The sequence below is a fragment of the Akanthomyces muscarius genome, chromosome 1 (assembly GCF_028009165.1).
Source record: "Akanthomyces muscarius strain Ve6 chromosome 1, whole genome shotgun sequence".
Classification (NCBI taxonomy): Eukaryota; Fungi; Ascomycota; class Sordariomycetes; order Hypocreales; family Cordycipitaceae; genus Akanthomyces; species Akanthomyces muscarius.
Window position 1 is genome coordinate 5,494,234 of NC_079241.1, and position 15,020 is coordinate 5,509,253.

General features: G+C 52.6%; 7 protein-coding genes across 7 annotated transcripts; 2 read left to right on the plus strand and 5 right to left on the minus strand.

Moving 5' to 3' along the window:
- Nucleotides 1–47: 47 nt before the first annotated feature.
- On the minus strand, nt 48–4,132 carry LMH87_006857 (uncharacterized protein; the record flags this gene model as incomplete). Its single annotated transcript, XM_056204813.1, has 3 exons — nt 48–3,840; nt 3,929–4,058; nt 4,114–4,132. 3 exons carry the CDS (start codon nt 4,130–4,132, stop codon nt 48–50), a joined length of 3,942 nt encoding a protein of 1,313 aa, XP_056060131.1.
- A 300-nt stretch (nt 4,133–4,432) lies between these two features.
- Nucleotides 4,433–5,158, minus strand: LMH87_006858 (uncharacterized protein; the record flags this gene model as incomplete). The annotated part of the gene is made up of 5 exons (XM_056204814.1): nt 4,433–4,470; nt 4,523–4,604; nt 4,653–4,782; nt 4,850–4,866; nt 4,925–5,158. 5 exons carry the CDS (start codon nt 5,156–5,158, stop codon nt 4,433–4,435), a joined length of 501 nt encoding a protein of 166 aa, XP_056060132.1.
- Nucleotides 5,159–6,616: 1,458 nt separating this feature from the next.
- On the minus strand, nt 6,617–8,485 carry LMH87_006859 (uncharacterized protein; the record flags this gene model as incomplete). The annotated part of the gene is made up of 4 exons (XM_056204815.1): nt 6,617–7,568; nt 7,617–7,702; nt 7,753–7,920; nt 7,976–8,485. 4 exons carry the CDS (start codon nt 8,483–8,485, stop codon nt 6,617–6,619), a joined length of 1,716 nt encoding a protein of 571 aa, XP_056060133.1.
- A 1,517-nt stretch (nt 8,486–10,002) lies between these two features.
- Nucleotides 10,003–10,372, plus strand: LMH87_006860 (uncharacterized protein; the record flags this gene model as incomplete). Its single annotated transcript, XM_056204816.1, has 2 exons — nt 10,003–10,179; nt 10,331–10,372. The coding sequence occupies 2 exons, from the start codon at nt 10,003–10,005 to the stop codon at nt 10,370–10,372; spliced, it is 219 nt and encodes a 72-aa protein (XP_056060134.1).
- A 942-nt stretch (nt 10,373–11,314) lies between these two features.
- Nucleotides 11,315–11,758, minus strand: LMH87_006861 (uncharacterized protein; the record flags this gene model as incomplete). The annotated part of the gene is made up of 1 exon (XM_056204818.1): nt 11,315–11,758. One exon carries the CDS (start codon nt 11,756–11,758, stop codon nt 11,315–11,317), a length of 444 nt encoding a protein of 147 aa, XP_056060135.1.
- A 1,665-nt stretch (nt 11,759–13,423) lies between these two features.
- LMH87_006862 (uncharacterized protein) lies at nt 13,424–14,013 on the plus strand (the record flags this gene model as incomplete). Its single annotated transcript, XM_056204819.1, has 3 exons — nt 13,424–13,532; nt 13,593–13,798; nt 13,849–14,013. The coding sequence occupies 3 exons, from the start codon at nt 13,424–13,426 to the stop codon at nt 14,011–14,013; spliced, it is 480 nt and encodes a 159-aa protein (XP_056060136.1).
- Nucleotides 14,014–14,183: 170 nt separating this feature from the next.
- LMH87_006863 (uncharacterized protein) lies at nt 14,184–14,804 on the minus strand (the record flags this gene model as incomplete). Its single annotated transcript, XM_056204820.1, has 2 exons — nt 14,184–14,494; nt 14,549–14,804. 2 exons carry the CDS (start codon nt 14,802–14,804, stop codon nt 14,184–14,186), a joined length of 567 nt encoding a protein of 188 aa, XP_056060137.1.
- Nucleotides 14,805–15,020: the final 216 nt, after the last annotated feature.

Consider the following 15,020-nt stretch of genomic DNA (forward strand, 5'->3'; position numbering starts at 1 on the left):
TACGCCAGCTTCGTGTATGAGAAAAGACAGCAACTAGGTAGCATGTTTCACCTGTCCGTCTTGACAAACTTGACGCTCTTGCGTCGCTCGCGCTCGCCCGTCCCGGGCACCCGCCCTGGGCTAGAGCTCAGTATGCCGCCAGAGCTCGGCGAACCGCCTTTGTTCAGCGCCTCGCGCGCCATACCGACGGCCTTACTCTGCGGTATGTCGTAGCTGTCGCTGCGCACGCTGCGGTCGCGCCCGCCGGGGCTGGAACGCCGACTGCCGCCGCCGCCGCCGCCGCCGCGCAGCTCGTCCCGGGCGCGGGTGCTGTCCAGCGTCGCGCGGCCGAGCTCCTCCGCGCGCGCCGTGACCACCTCCCCGCGGTACTTGCCCGGAAGACACGCATGGCCGCAGCCATCGAGCGGGCAGCATCCACCGCTGAATTTAGTCGTCTGCGAGTTGGGGTCGTCAGCTTCCATGGTGCCGTGCCACAGCTGCAGGCAGGAGGCATGTCCGCCGTGAGCGCAGCCAGGGCAGAACCACCACCAATTGGAAACCCACAGGTCCGAATCCGCACCGCCCGGATCGGCATCGTCGCCTGGGATGTGGGCGGGGAGTTCTGCGTCGCGATGATTGCATACGGCACACGGCGCCATCACGGAGCGGCAGCGTTCGCAGGTCCAGACAGCGTCGCGGCCGCCGCTGGGGTCGACTTCTCGCGGCTTTCGACATGCGGAGCAGAACAGCCCCGTTTTGACGCCTTGCTGCGCAGGTCCAAAGATGGCGCTATAGTTCTCGCCCCAGTCGGGCATGCCTTCTGGCCACCCCTGAATGCACAGCTTGCGTAAGAAAGATGCCTCCACAAACAAACCCATGCGCATTAGTCGCTGGTGATGCTGTCGCAGGATACCTCGGGCCAGGTGAGTGTCAATGATGTCGTCCGGAAGTAGTGGCCGGAGAAGAAGCACCATGGCAGACGCATTGACTGCTGATGAACGGCATTCGAAATCAAAGGCTCTTTTGAGCAAAAGATAAGGGTCAAGAGCAGCGGGCACTGTGTTATCTCCCTTCATGTCTAGAAAATCGGGGTCGTTGGGCCACGGTAGATAGTCGGCTTCAATGACATGTGGCCTTGGATCGTTGTAATATGTGGTAGCCGGATTGCTGGTGCTGTCAGCGCGACTGACCACAGTTTCAGCAGGAGCTGTAGACTGTTGAAAGGATGCGTTCTGGTCAGAGTCAGACTGTGACGCAAAAGACAACTGAGATGGATAAGTGTCGTCTGTAGATGCAGTTGTTTGCGAAATCATGAAAACGTCCTCTGGTGAGTCAGTCGTCTTTGGCTTACGCCGTTGAGTGTCGCCGTGGATTCTGGATTCGAATTCAGTGTCGGCGCTGCCACTGCTGATCTTTGAAGAGGCGCCTGCAATTTCTACAGATGAGTTTTGTAGAGAGCGCTTCTTGGTTCCATCCGAGATGGAGAACATTTCTCCCATGCTATCCTCTGAATCATGACGAACGGGCTTGATCCGTGAACTCCGCTGATCAGCCGCCTCCTTTGTTTTTGGCTCGGGAACATCAATAGCTCGCGAGAGGGCATCAGTATCGTAAAAGTCATAGCCTTCAGTTATAGATACTTCGGAAAGCTCACTCTCTCGGCTGTTGTCCGATATTGCTTGAGAGCTACCCTGCGAATGTGCCGCATCCTTGTAAGTATGCAGGGAAGGGCCGAGGTTGAAACTCTCTGGCTCGATGATGGGCGTCAGTTTCTTCCCATGCTGGTAGTGACCATTTTCCCATTCGCTGTGGCGGATTGCATCAGCTGGTCTCGCAATCGGAGTTGGCACATTAGATGTACTCTCAATCTCCTCCGACAGAAGTGACCGCACAGCATGCAGTCTGCTATCTATACTGCCCGCATGAGCGGATGGTCTGCGTGGTGTTTCTTCGCCGTTATAGCTGGCTCCATAAATTTCATGTGGCTTCGGAGGGTTTGATTTGCCGCCATCAAGCTGCTTCTTTTGAAAACGGGTCAACCTTGCGTCCAAGTGGTAATTTGCTCTCTTTTTGAGCAGTAAATCCATGGCAAAGGCAATCACGCGCCATGACTGGGATAGTCTGTACAAGCGCACATTTTCCGAGGCTTTGGAAAATTCCTCTAAAGCCACTCCTACTCGTTGAGCTAGAGTGGCCTTGTCGTCTGGATTCGGCAGGACTCGCTCCAGCGTCTCAAGGTAGCTTGCTGTGAGGTACTGATAAACTGGGACCTTGGTCGATGCTGGCAATTTCCCCGAGGACATTACTTGCGGGGACTTGAACATGCCAGTAACGCCGATAGACAGATCAAGGCTTAGTGTCTTTCTGCCCTCATCCGAAACGTTGGTGCTAGACGGAGGTGTTGTGCTCAACAGCTGTCCCGAACGACCACTCAGACGGCGTCGATGAGCAAGTTTGCGCCGGGGCCCAATAAATGTTCCCAGTACGTCTTCCTCGGAGTCGCTTTTGCTTCCACTGAGCAGGTAGGCATTGGGGCTAGAGCTGTATGTCGGGCGAGACGGCGTCTCGCTGTGGTGCATAATCGGGCGTGGACGACTTTGCTGTGCACGCTCATCCAAGAACATGACAGCCTCGCCTTGCGGTGAAAATGCCATTGCCGATGTAGAGAGTCTGTCGATAGCCTTAGGTGCATATGCCACATCACACTGGTTGAATAGTCCGTCTTGACCAACAGTCCAGAGCATATCCTGGTCTCTCCAAAGCATCGCAGATGGCGACGAATCAAAGCGTTCAATCTCCTTGTACGGCATGGTTGGACGCGCCAGATCCCATATGTGAACAACTGATGCGCCGTACCGCTTTTTGGTGCTTTCGTCGTAGCTCACTGCAACCTGGGCTACACGTCGTGTTTGTGCCGTAGCAGACCACAGGCCCGGTCGCCAAGAAAGACACGACACCGGTGCTGGAGTTGTAATAGTCCATTTTGGTTTTTGTCGCTTGTCAGCCGAGCCGCCCAAGTCCCACACATGAAGTTTTGAGTCCCATCCCGCACTGATGAGATGAATCCCATCAGGATGCCACGCCATTGTGGAGCACGCCTTCTCATGTGCGTTAATCCTCAACACCGGCTTCGAGGGTTGGCGAACGTCCCATTTCAGAACCACGCCGCCCTCTGTACAGCACGCCATCTCGTGTCCGAGTCGGGGTGACCACATTACTTTCCTAATTGACTCGTTGTTTTTCAAGGGTGAAAATCGTTGTCGAAATGTGAGTATTCCCGATCGTGTAGCAGCCGCCGTAGAAACATCAAACACGCGTGCTATGCCGTCCTGACTTCCTGACAGCAGCCAGCTCTTCAAGTGTGGGTTGACGTCCAACGAATTTATCTGGCGGCTATCCTCCTGCATTTGTATATAGTCGAGAGGATCTGAGCCTCCGCTATCGAGTCGAGACAGGTCGTAGCCAAATATACGCCCTGTAGCGCATGCAGTGAAGACTGTGCCATTCTCGTGCCATTTGAGGTCACGAATATTAAGCTGGTCGGCCACAACATTTGCCCGACTTCCAGAAGTTTTTTGCGATGTGATTGAAGCCCTAATATCAATCCCTTCGCTAAAACTGAAGCCAGGGCTGTCCGGGCTATCGAGTACCAGGGTTTTGAGTATGTGCGGTCCGCCCAGAACGGCGGCGCGCCCGTCCGAGGAAACATCGAGGCAAGATACTGGCGCAGCTACCGGGTACACGGCATTTTGTGATTTCATCGGCCGGTAATTCGTGGGTGTCGCGGTAGCGGTGCTGGCGACAGTCGCATCGCCAACGGAAGCATCGTTGGCCGGCTTCCCCAGCAGCTTGCGCATGATCCTGGACTCGCGGTTATACATTGCTATAGTGGCTGAAAAGCGCTTGACACGCCATCAATGGCTACTCAGTGGGGACGATTGTCCATTACTCGTATGATTGTGCTGGTTGGAATTGATGTTGTCGCGTCCGGATGCTTGCATAGGTGAATGATGCCCGACCCTGGAAAGTCGAGGTGGGGATCTCGGTAGGCAAGCTCGTGTGGAGATGAAATAGGAATCCTGGTATTGGTCGAACTTGCAAGCCAGCACTACGTCAACCCTCGAGCTGTTTCACCACGGTCTTGTTCGTTCATTTTCAATTTCGTTTTATTTGTTTTGGGTAGAGTAGACTCTGACAGTCTTCTACACTTCAGGCGTATTTCCCGTGAAGTAGTTGTAACCTCTATGCATAAACTTGGCGGGAGACATTGCTTGCGATTTATATCCGCATAAATCGTCTCAAAATCCAACTAAGCAGTATGAACATTGAGGTTAACCGTGTCCAACTCTACAAGGGTATCGAGTTACTTCTCAACTGAGAATAGAGGCGTCGTGTCGTAATAGGGTCCGTTGATGCATGTACGGAGCCGGATATCACGGTGATGCACCATAATCTATTCGTGAGCAGACGCGATTTGATTGGTCTCGGTTTCTGTTCGCCGTTAGCATCAAGCCTGCGAATCGGCGCTCTTGTAAAATCGTACCTATTGAATCGCGATATGCGCGCCGATATGCTTCTCGGTACTTGGCTCGAAGTGCCTGCATATCGGCATTTTGTAGAAATTTCTGGGGATTAAGTTTGTTTCAAGTTTCACTCCTCAACGTCCACGTCACCATCTGCGTCCTTGACGTCGGGGCTTCGGCTTCGACTGCGGCTGCGTCCAGATCGGCGGCCAGCGCCTCTTCCACCTCGTCCTCCCTTGCCAGGCGGCGGTCGCACAAAGGCAAAATCCACTTGTATTGTCTGGTCGAGCATTTTAGTGTCGTTCGCGCCGTCAATGGCAGCTCTGCCTTCCTCCAAAGTCGCGTACTCGATCAAAGCATAGCCCTGCCATTGGTTAGCAGGCCATCGTGAGTGATGCGCCCCAGTGCAAATTGCTACTTGCTTTGACGTAACCGCTTCGGCGATCCAAGTTTAAGTGAAGATTCTTAATCTCGCCGAATTCGCCAAATGTATCCTGGATCGTTTCTTCATCTGCCTCCTCGTGGACGTTGGTGACGATGATTATCCACCCCTCGATTGATCGCACCGCGGTCGCTTTTCCGTGTGTTTGCATAAGGGATTCGTCCTGTGCAGGAGCAGAGCCAGCTGCATCTACCTCCATCTCTGTGCTGGCCATGTTGATTGTTGTTGGGTGCTGGGAGTCGTGGTGTAGTTTTTCTGACCGGGCGATGCTCTACGCAGCTGAGCTCTGGCTTTGCTGCGTAAGGACGTCACGTGATTTCGAGTTTCGCGATTCCATCGGCCTCTGTTTCGCAACAATTACAATACGATTGGCGGTTATGATAAGGTTATACGTGCGACTGCGGCACAGCAGCACGCTTCAATTACAAGACTGTGGAAGGGGAGTACTGTGACGCAACTGCGCACACTTCAGCCTGGCGCTGAAGCTAGGGTTTCGATGGATTGGAGATCCGGTTGTTGCTTTCGTTTACACCCTCAATTCCTCGCGGGGGCGCCCTTGAATGTATTGACATCTCGCAAAAGTCGCGTATGTCTACTTCTGTAGCTTTCATGTCCTTCTCATCACCACATTCACCAATCGAACCGAATGTTGCAGATGTAATTTTGTTGTATTGACAAAAGGACCCCGGACGCCGAGTTAAGTCGTCGCGCCTCGTTGCATCTCTAGAATTATGCAGAGTGCCCAGCCAAGCGATCGACCCGACAAAATCCATCGTCTCCTCTGCTATCGTAGCATCTATTCAGAAGACGGTTCCGCCATGCCAAACTTCATTTTATCAACTCCCATCACTTCGTAATATGCACTTAAGAGCCGGGGTTGGGGTTCATCTAGTATCGGTGTCAGTATTCATCGTCTTCGGTCTCGTCGATTCAATCGTAATCCGGTCGTGCTAACCTTGCGCTTGCCGCCAGTCAGGGTGACGTTGACGAAACGGCGGGTGTACTTGAGGCGCTTAAGGGCACGGCCCTTGGGGGTCTTGGCCTTCTCCTGAGGCTCAACCTGTGATGGAAATCTGGTCAGTTATCGGTCGCAACGGGTCGATCGGAGTAATGCGTCGTACTTTGGGGGTCTGAGACTTGACCTTGCCTGAAAACGAGTTAGAGAGTGCGAAAAGTTGGGGCGACAATAATTTCTGTAACGTACCGGCACGAGCGAGCGATCCGTGAACTTTACCCATGGTGATTGATTTATTTGGCGATACCTTGGTTGGTGAGGCTAGGTGTAGTGAGTTTTTGATTTCTGTAAATGGTTGTGGGCGGGAGGCGAAACTCACGTGAGTCACAGTCCCGCCACTGCCCTCCCGGAAAAACCCGGCTCCGCTACATGTCCATATGCTTATTCATGCATGTTGGAGCCTCGAGGTCCACTTTCACCTTCTCACCTTTTTCTCAGCGCTAGACCGGATATTTATAATTACTTCAACTGGGCGACGACCGGATAAATGTCATTACTGAAGATGCGATCGTTGTATTAAATCATAGAATTATGGTATTATGGGGCTCCCGGGCTCATGAATGCTAACTATATACGATACCGAGGTATAAATACATGAGAAAATGCGACTCATTCAATGAGCAGCCATGGTATAAAGAGGGTGGACTGGCTGCAGCCTTAAAAAATAGAGGAAATGATGCTGGAAAGTTTACTGGAGACGCGACTGGCAACTGTCGTCTTGGAAGCTGCAGAGAAAATACTGCGGCTTGTCTCTTCAGACTTTCTGCGCGACTGCATCTCAGAAACAAACTTGGGCCATGTGTTTGTGAGAACCAAATACTTGATATGGTGTTGGACTTTGTCAAAGACGACTTCGTCAAATTCAGCCGGAATATCGCCAGTATACTGTGCATAGGCTGAGGTATCATCCGTCTCGGAGCCACTGCGACCACGGTGTAGAGGACCATCAAAGTCGAAGGGGGTGGCAGGGTTGACTTTGGCAGCCCCCCGCAGAATGCGAGCAGGCTTCTCAAAGATGGTTTCCATGTTCTTCAGGTCTGCCGATGGCAAATTCAAGGGGAACTCAGCGTCCAGTGGGCTGATGAAGTCGGCATAAATCTCAAGCGCGGCATTGTAGACTTCGATTTTCTGATCTTCGCCTGGCTTGCTAGTCGGCCACGATGCCTTCCAGCGAGCAGTGCGCGTGAGGAAGGCAATATTCTCGCCAGAAAAGTCGTTGAGTGCGGAAAACTCCTGAAGGGGGCCAGGGTTCTCGGCCAAGACATGCTCCAAAGCCTTCATCGTAATGACACGGTCGCCCATTTCACTGTCGGTGAAGTCCATGGGCTTACCCTTCTCAGCCATGCTGAGGGCCGAGGACTTCCATTCGACACTGGTCGATGATCGGAGTGTAGAGGTTTGCGACTCAGTCTCCCACTTGGCGTTGGCATCAGCGGCCCATTTGTTTAGTATCCAAAGACGGATCACCTGCACGGCGGGAACGAAAACAGTGAAGATCTCAAACATCATGATGGACAAATGGATCCACTGACTCTGGGAGAAATACATGTTGACCTTGTCGAAAGCGGGAACGTAAGATGCAACAAGAAACATGGGCGTGGCATGTAGACTGGGGTACATTAGCTGAGGCCGTGGAGGACGCCGCGTTGATGCTCACCTGGAAAGGCAGCAACCAATGGTTTGGGCGCGCCAGCCAAGGGTATCACGGATACCCCAGGCTCGATAGATGAGGACAGGCGCAATCTATGTGCTGTTAGCATTGTATATCGTTGCGTTAGATGCGCTTCCCTTACAATCCAAGTCCAGATAAACTGCCAAACCAAAGATGGCCACCACTCCCAACCACGGCCAAGCTCAGCCACCTGCGCAGGCAGGGTGGTGCTCTTCATCTCGGTACCAGGCAGGCCGTATGTGGGGTGGTATTTCTTGACAGCGAACCAGCAGGCCAAAGTGAGGAAAACCTGTATCATTGCTGTTAGTAAAACACCAACGTAAGGTTGCCGAACGCAACGGTACCTGAACAGCCATGCCAACGCTGATAAAGGACATGACGCGCTTCGTGTATCCCATGTTCCTGAAGCGACACAGCCATGACGTCCTGGCGCCATTGCATCCTTGCGTCTTTAAGCGAAGAGCTGGGTGGGTGAACTGCTTCTGAAGCTTGGCGATGTGGAGGAACCTCAGGTTTGAGGCGTGGAAAAGGGCAATGCCCAAGGGGAAGTAGATGCCCATAAAAAAGTACTGAATATCATAGGCCAAAACAAGCGGCATGGTATGCGCGATGGGATAGGTAATTTGAGCCAGAATCCAGTAAGAGTGAAGGAGAATAATAGCACCAAATGAGAGTGGTAGGCCACGGATCTTGAGGATAGGGCTCTTGCGGTTGATCCAGCAAAAGACCATGCCACTGAGGACCAGCGTTGTCCATGATGCGGCCCATGTAATGTAGAAGATACCCAACCTGTCCCAAACAGGAGGAGATGTTGGCAGGTTGTAAACTGTGATACCAGGTGGGATCTGATCCATGTTGACCGTGGAGTAAAGGAAAGTACAGGAATGAAGATGACGGGGAAACGAGGCAAGCGAGAACACCTGGCTCGAGAAGCGGAATTGGGTCAACAGATATATTTACGTCCTGTAAATGGTTGATTACTTTTTTCCACTTGTCTTTATTATTTTCTTATTGTTCATTATTGTTCATCTTACTGTTAGTAGCAGTCACAGTTCCCAGTCTGTAGGTGGCAGGCATCCACAGGCAGTGTCGAGCTATGGGGCCGGCATGCTAGATCACCTCGATGGCTGAGACATTTTGCTTTTCGAGTCCCGGAAACTGGGCTCTTGGAAGTCAAATCAGAGCTTTGCCTGCCTGGCTGCATTCGATCTTGACACTTGTGCGGGATGCCTGTCACTCGGAAGTGCCCTGCATGTCCCAGACTCCCGCACCCACTTACACGAATCAACTGGCACAAAGAACTCAGGCCAAGGTCCGGTCCCCGCTGCGACTACAGCAGGAAATGATCTACCAGGCCGAGCGAAAAGCAATTTATTCGCCAACTGCGCAGGTCGCCGCGGGACAGGTAGTCGGGACGAGGCGCAACTTGGGACGACTGGAAAAAGCAAACTTGCCTCCAGCTTGACCAGTGTAAAAGCGCAGCTCTCGCCACCACCGCGGCCATGCACCGTGTGCTTTCTTCTGCACATGCACAGTCTCGGGACAAAAGGAACAATCTTCGAGATCATGTCAATGTTGCACAGACGCCAGAACAATCAACGGGAAACAGCCAAGCGCCGCCGCCACGAAGCTAAGCATTTGCGCGTGGCAAGAAACGGCGTGGCACCACGCACCATGGCATCAGCCGGCTCAACGTCCACTAGACAGACTGGGCTCCAAAGCCCGCGAGCCGCCGTCACGAACTAGGACTTCGAGGGATTTTTAGAGTTGTTTATTATTTCCACCGGTCTCAGTGGCCGTCGGGCGAAAGCTTGTGCTTGCTACCAAGGCAAGAAGCCACGCTAGTCTCCAGGTCCGTAGTTAGCCAAATTGGATGTCGTAGATGTAAATGACGGGCATGGCAAGGCCATGAACCGGGAAGATTCAGTTCCGAAGAAGCCAGCCCGCTTCCGTTTGGAACCCCTCGGACCAAAAATGTCTTGCTCTCTCTCGCCCGCGACACTTCAATGGCGTGATTGGCTGTCCTTCGACGCCGCAGTGCATCGCATTTGCGTGTTCAGCCTGGTTCTGGTCGCCCGCAAAAAAAGCAATGTCTCGGGGACCACCAAACTACCAAGCCGCCACGCAAATATCACTAATCGTAACTTGCTTCTTCTTTCTTCTAGACTATGCTCATCCTGCGATTGCCTTGCCATCTTCCCTCGTGGTGCTAACAGTCGCTTCCAAGGTTGTCTAATTACATGTGCTGGCAACAGTAGGTGGACTCGCCGTTCACGAATTTCCGACTTATAACGGGATGTCTCTCGCATGTTCGTGGGTTCCGCCGGTCATGCGGGACTGTTCGGTCACCAATATCTCATCACACTCTTTCATGGTGATGGGCAAGCATTTATTTGTCAAGAGTGCTCGTCACGGTCTGCGACTGAGTCAAAGCCGGATGCGTGTCCCTCTCGGTGTAGTAAACGATCCTCTCGGGCAAGCAGCGATCCGGCGCGGCAGAGGCTCCAGCTGGGTAACTTGCTTTCTTTTCACGCATTCGGCCGGACAGGTGAGCATATTTTCTTTGGTTGGCTGTGGGCAGGCCCTTTTCCACAGGCTCGGCTTGCCCGCTACTACTGTAGCCAGTAGGTCTGGACTGATCTCGAGAAAACTACTACGCAACCGCCATGCATTGATTCACTGACTCTTGTTTTGGGTAGAGACAGAAGGCCAGCGTTGTTCAGTCCTGTGGCACTAGTTAGGGACTTCTTTTGCCGTGCTTCGTGCCTAGTGAGCCGGCGTATCATGACCATCAGCCGTCCTTTTAAAGGCTGCATGGCACTACTGCAGCTACAATCATGGAGCGCCCAACCCGCCACACTAACCAACCAATGAGCCGGCCGAAATGTACATATACGGAAGTGGAAGGCTTTGTAGTAGAAAGCTTGCAAGTTGCTCGGACTTTGCGTCTGAAAATTTTACTAAACGATCTACTTCACTGCAACGCAATGTGTTGTCACCTCGGAAAGTCGTATAAGTTCTGTCTTTCGCGGAAAATAATGTACAGACAAGGGTGACCAAAAGATCCGTGTGGGACATGTTGTCGCTCAGTCCTTCTCTGATCAACACCCGCGCGTGTTTGTCTCTTTCTTTTTTCTCGCCTCTTTATTGCGCGAGTCGCGAGGTACGACGATCGGGACCGCCAATCGGAGAGATTCCGGCGGGTTGAGCCGAACTGCGCCGTCCAGCATGTGGCGTCAGCCACAGAGTTAGAGATGCGTATTTGTAGTCACATGTATGACACTGATGCAGCATCAGCGCGAGCCACTGAAGCTTGTGGCTGATGGGCACGTCTTTTTCAGGATACCCTGTGTTGTGAAGTGGCAAAGCGGCGATCTCTTGGGGTTTATTTTTGGTCCACTTAGAGTAGGAAAGAGGCAGTGTCCGCACAAGTATACGATAAGTGACTCAAATATGCAGAGTATTTCGATTTTTTGCGCGAGATAAGCTAGTCGCTTAACAAGTTTTAGGACTGTATACTTTTGGGAACATATGTAAGACTGTATATGTATGTACAAGCCAACCATATCCGAGTCCTGGGAAACCGTGCAAGCCACCAACCTACAACTCGAGATGCTTTGAAACCGCCTGTATAACCAACAGCTGAGACAATAGAGAAGAGAGCTGCGGACTATAGCTCATATTTACAGGCAAAGGCCAACGGCGACGGAAACGTCGGCCGCGCAGGTGGCGTGGTTGCGGCCGGCGGGAACGCCGTGCTCCCACTCGATCTTGGGGCACTTGTCGTCGTTGGCGGAGGCCTGGACCTTGAAGCCGCTGAAGGGGCTGCCGTGAACCTCGCTCAGGTCGTAGCTGACCTTGCCGTTCTTGCTGTCAAAGGAGAAGACGAGCGTGGGGACGTCGGTGCCCGAGGTCGCGCGAGCAATCTTGTAGGAGTGCTTGTCGCCGCCCTTGGGGAGGCCGTTGCTGTAGACCTGGCCGGCCGGGAGGTCGTGCTGGGTCTTGCCGTCGGTGACGAAGACGTCCCACTTGCAGTTGTTGTAGACGGAGGCAGTCGGGTACTGGGTCGGGACGCTGGCGGCGCTGGCGAGGCCGACGACGGCGAGGATGGTGATTTGCTTGAACATTTTGAAAAGGGTTTGTGGGAATGGGTTTGAAAGGTATGTATGAGTTGTAAGTTGTGAGTGCAAGTGATGAGGAGGACTTTTGATTTCAAGAGGAGGCAAGCTCAGGTATTTATACAAAAGCATGCTGCCGTGCCGAGCCATCGATCTGGCCACGGCTTGATGCCAACAGTCACCGAAATAGAAACTCCGATTGCGATGAAGCACATCGTTTAGAGAGAGAACGGTCTCGATTCCTTTAGGATTGATAGACCCGTAACGTAATGTCCAGGGTCCCGCTAGATGGCTCATGCTGACAAGTATCCATGGGGTACCGAAAAAGACAACGCCGGTTGCTAGGCTATTAGTTATTGTAATAAGAAAGAGACGAAAGTGAAATAGAAAGAATATAAAAGGCAAGGAAGAAACACTAGAGATAGAGCAAGTTGGTAAGAATATTGAAATTGGTGAAAGATATGATGAGTTACTGCTTCTACCTAGGCGCCGTGATTTTCTATTTGGCATGTAGTCGGCTGCTCTTCCAGCGAAGGTGAAGGATTGAAGTTCCTGGGTTGACTCGGGCACCATGTCCACAATGCCCTCAATGTTAAGCGCGCTCGGGGACAATTCATCGGCCACATATGAGAGCGCTGTGACCAAAGGAGCTGGCGTAGCGTGCAACTCAAGGAGTGCAAGGCCCGGCGCCATCCAATTCGGGTAGATGGCCGCCTCGGAGCCTTTTCACATCGCCCCAGATCTGCGTCGCGCTGCCGGCTGACAGGATCAGGTCCAGAACAATTTCTGAGTGTCTCTAATTACCAGCAGCATAAGCATTCCTTTGATCCTCCCGGCATTGACCCTATCCCTGCCATGGACTGTAGTTGACATTGAAAGTATACCGGCGACATTCGGTATATATTAGCAGATGGGATGGAGTGGATCTGCAAGTGCCACGTCGCAAACGTAAATATATTTTTCTCGCAGTGTCAGATGGGATTTCTGTCCCTTGGACAGTATTGACGACGTTTTACGTAGGCGCTGCTCTCCTAGCTACAGTTTCTCTTTCGCCATTCGTCAAATTCCTGGCAACGTGGCGGAAGCAGGCTCAACAATAGACGAGCTACTTTTTCTTCTTCTTTTTTTCCCTTCAATAAATGCTAGCCCGTCGCAGTCGGGGGTCGCGCAGTCGGGCTATGCTGGCAGTACAATTTAGACTTTCTACGGCCGCCACAGGCATACCAATTCCAAGCACGACCACTGCAGCCCCAGAAAGTGGAAATATCACGGGCGCGGGCAGTGGCAGTGGCAGTGCACAACTCACAGCACAGCGGCGGCCTGTGGCTCTACCCGACAGCCTTGTTGGCGCCATGTTCTTGTAAGTCGTACGACAGACGAGGTGGAAATAACGTCACGTTTCGCTCTTGTGCTACAATAGCTACGTGTCTGAGCACAGTTCACTCGCTAGGCAGAATTCTGTACATTTTCGATCCAATAACATGTTTTTCCCTTGACAAGTCCGTGCTGTGAATCACTTCTGCGACGGGCGCATCGTGAGCGCCCAGCGCACCACCCCCGCTTTTGAAAGACTCATATACCAAACAAACTCCCCCCCGCGCCATATTCTTGCCAAAGCAGCATCATAATAAAACTGCAGCTTTTTTTCATAATACAACTTCAAGGGCAAACAAGATGACTACCCAAGCACCCAAGCCCAGGCCTTCCGTCGGCGTCTCGGTCGCTGTTGTCAACCCCAAGGGCCAGGTGCTGTTCAGCAAGCGCAAGGGTAGCCACGGCGCCGGTAAGCCTACAGGACAATGGACCGCGGGACGCGGGATGCTAACGAGGTGCTTGTGATTAGGAACGTGGCAGTTCCCAGGCGGACACCTGGAGCATGGCAAGACGCCGCTGGAATGCGCCGAGGACGAGGTCCAAGAGGAAACAGGCCTCCTTGTCACGGGCGTCAAGATTGTGACGCTGACCAACGACATCTTTGAGGCCGAGGGCAAGCACTACGTTACACTTTTTGCCAAGTGTACGATGAACGACCCAGACGCCATCCCCGAGGCATGTCTTACTTCCATCCTTCTTAGAATTTGCTACTAACTCTAGTACAGCACAAGGAAAAAGACAAGTGCGAGGGGTGGGAGTGGTGGAGTTGGGAAAAGTTCTTCTCGGGCAAGGAGACGGGCGTGGCCGAGTCCAACGAGCTTTTCCTGCCGCTGAAGAATCTTTTGAAGGAATTCAGTAGTGTCGATGAGCTGAAGGCGGCATTTCACTAGACGATGGAGCATAAAATCTTGTGGTGTAGATAGTGATATTACATGAATGATTCGGTATGAAATCATCGCTAATTATGCTCTAGTCGTTACACAGCCTTCATTAATCACTTGGCCAAACCAAGTAGCCCCCCTCCCCGTTTGTCATGATATTGTTGATTGCAAAAAAACGCCTACTCAAAGTTGCGCTTGACCGTGACCTTGACGCAGGTAGGGTTCTGGGGGCCGGCCTTGCCGTAGACCCAGCTGAGGGTCTTGTAGCGGTACGACGAGTAGTAGGAGTCGCAGATGTACCAGTTCTCAATGGGCTTGGGCGTGCCAGCCTCGATGGGGACCTTTGTGTCGTCGATGCCGGAGAAGAGGGCGAGCTTGTCGTCGGTGAACTGGACGTACTGGCCGTCGCTAGGACCGGGGTAGAAGACAGCCTGGGCGACGTTGGAAGAGGGGTCGGCGACGAGGTGCATGGCAGAGTCGACGGGGAGGTCTGGAGGGTAAAGTGTTAGCATGTATCGCAGTGACTGATGAGAAATGCACATACTGGAGGGCAGCAGCCAAGTCAGGAGACCGTTGTCGAGGTTCTGCTCGCTGGTGGAGTTGAGGTGCATCGTGACCGGGCGGTCGGTCAGGCAGAGGCTCTCGATGGCGGCACCAGAGTGGCAGGCGCCGATGTACTTGTCGTTGACGGTGGAGTCATCGGACGTGAGCTGGATGTTAAAGGGCTTGGACTGGATGTCCTGGGCCGAAACGGCCATGGCAGAGGCCAGGATGGAGGTGGCGACAGCGGCAGTCTTCATGTTGATGGTGTGGTGGTGGTGGATACTATTAGAGGTGTGTTTGTAGAGTGTTTGTAGTATGTAAGTCGAGAGTAGAAGGTGCAAAAGAAGACTGTGATGATGATATTGATGATGATGAAAAAAATGTATGAGAATTGGGGATGAAGCCTAGTCTATATATGTGTGTCTAGGACAGGAAAGGAACGATGTGCAATGTCTTGGATTTTGGCTTTGGGC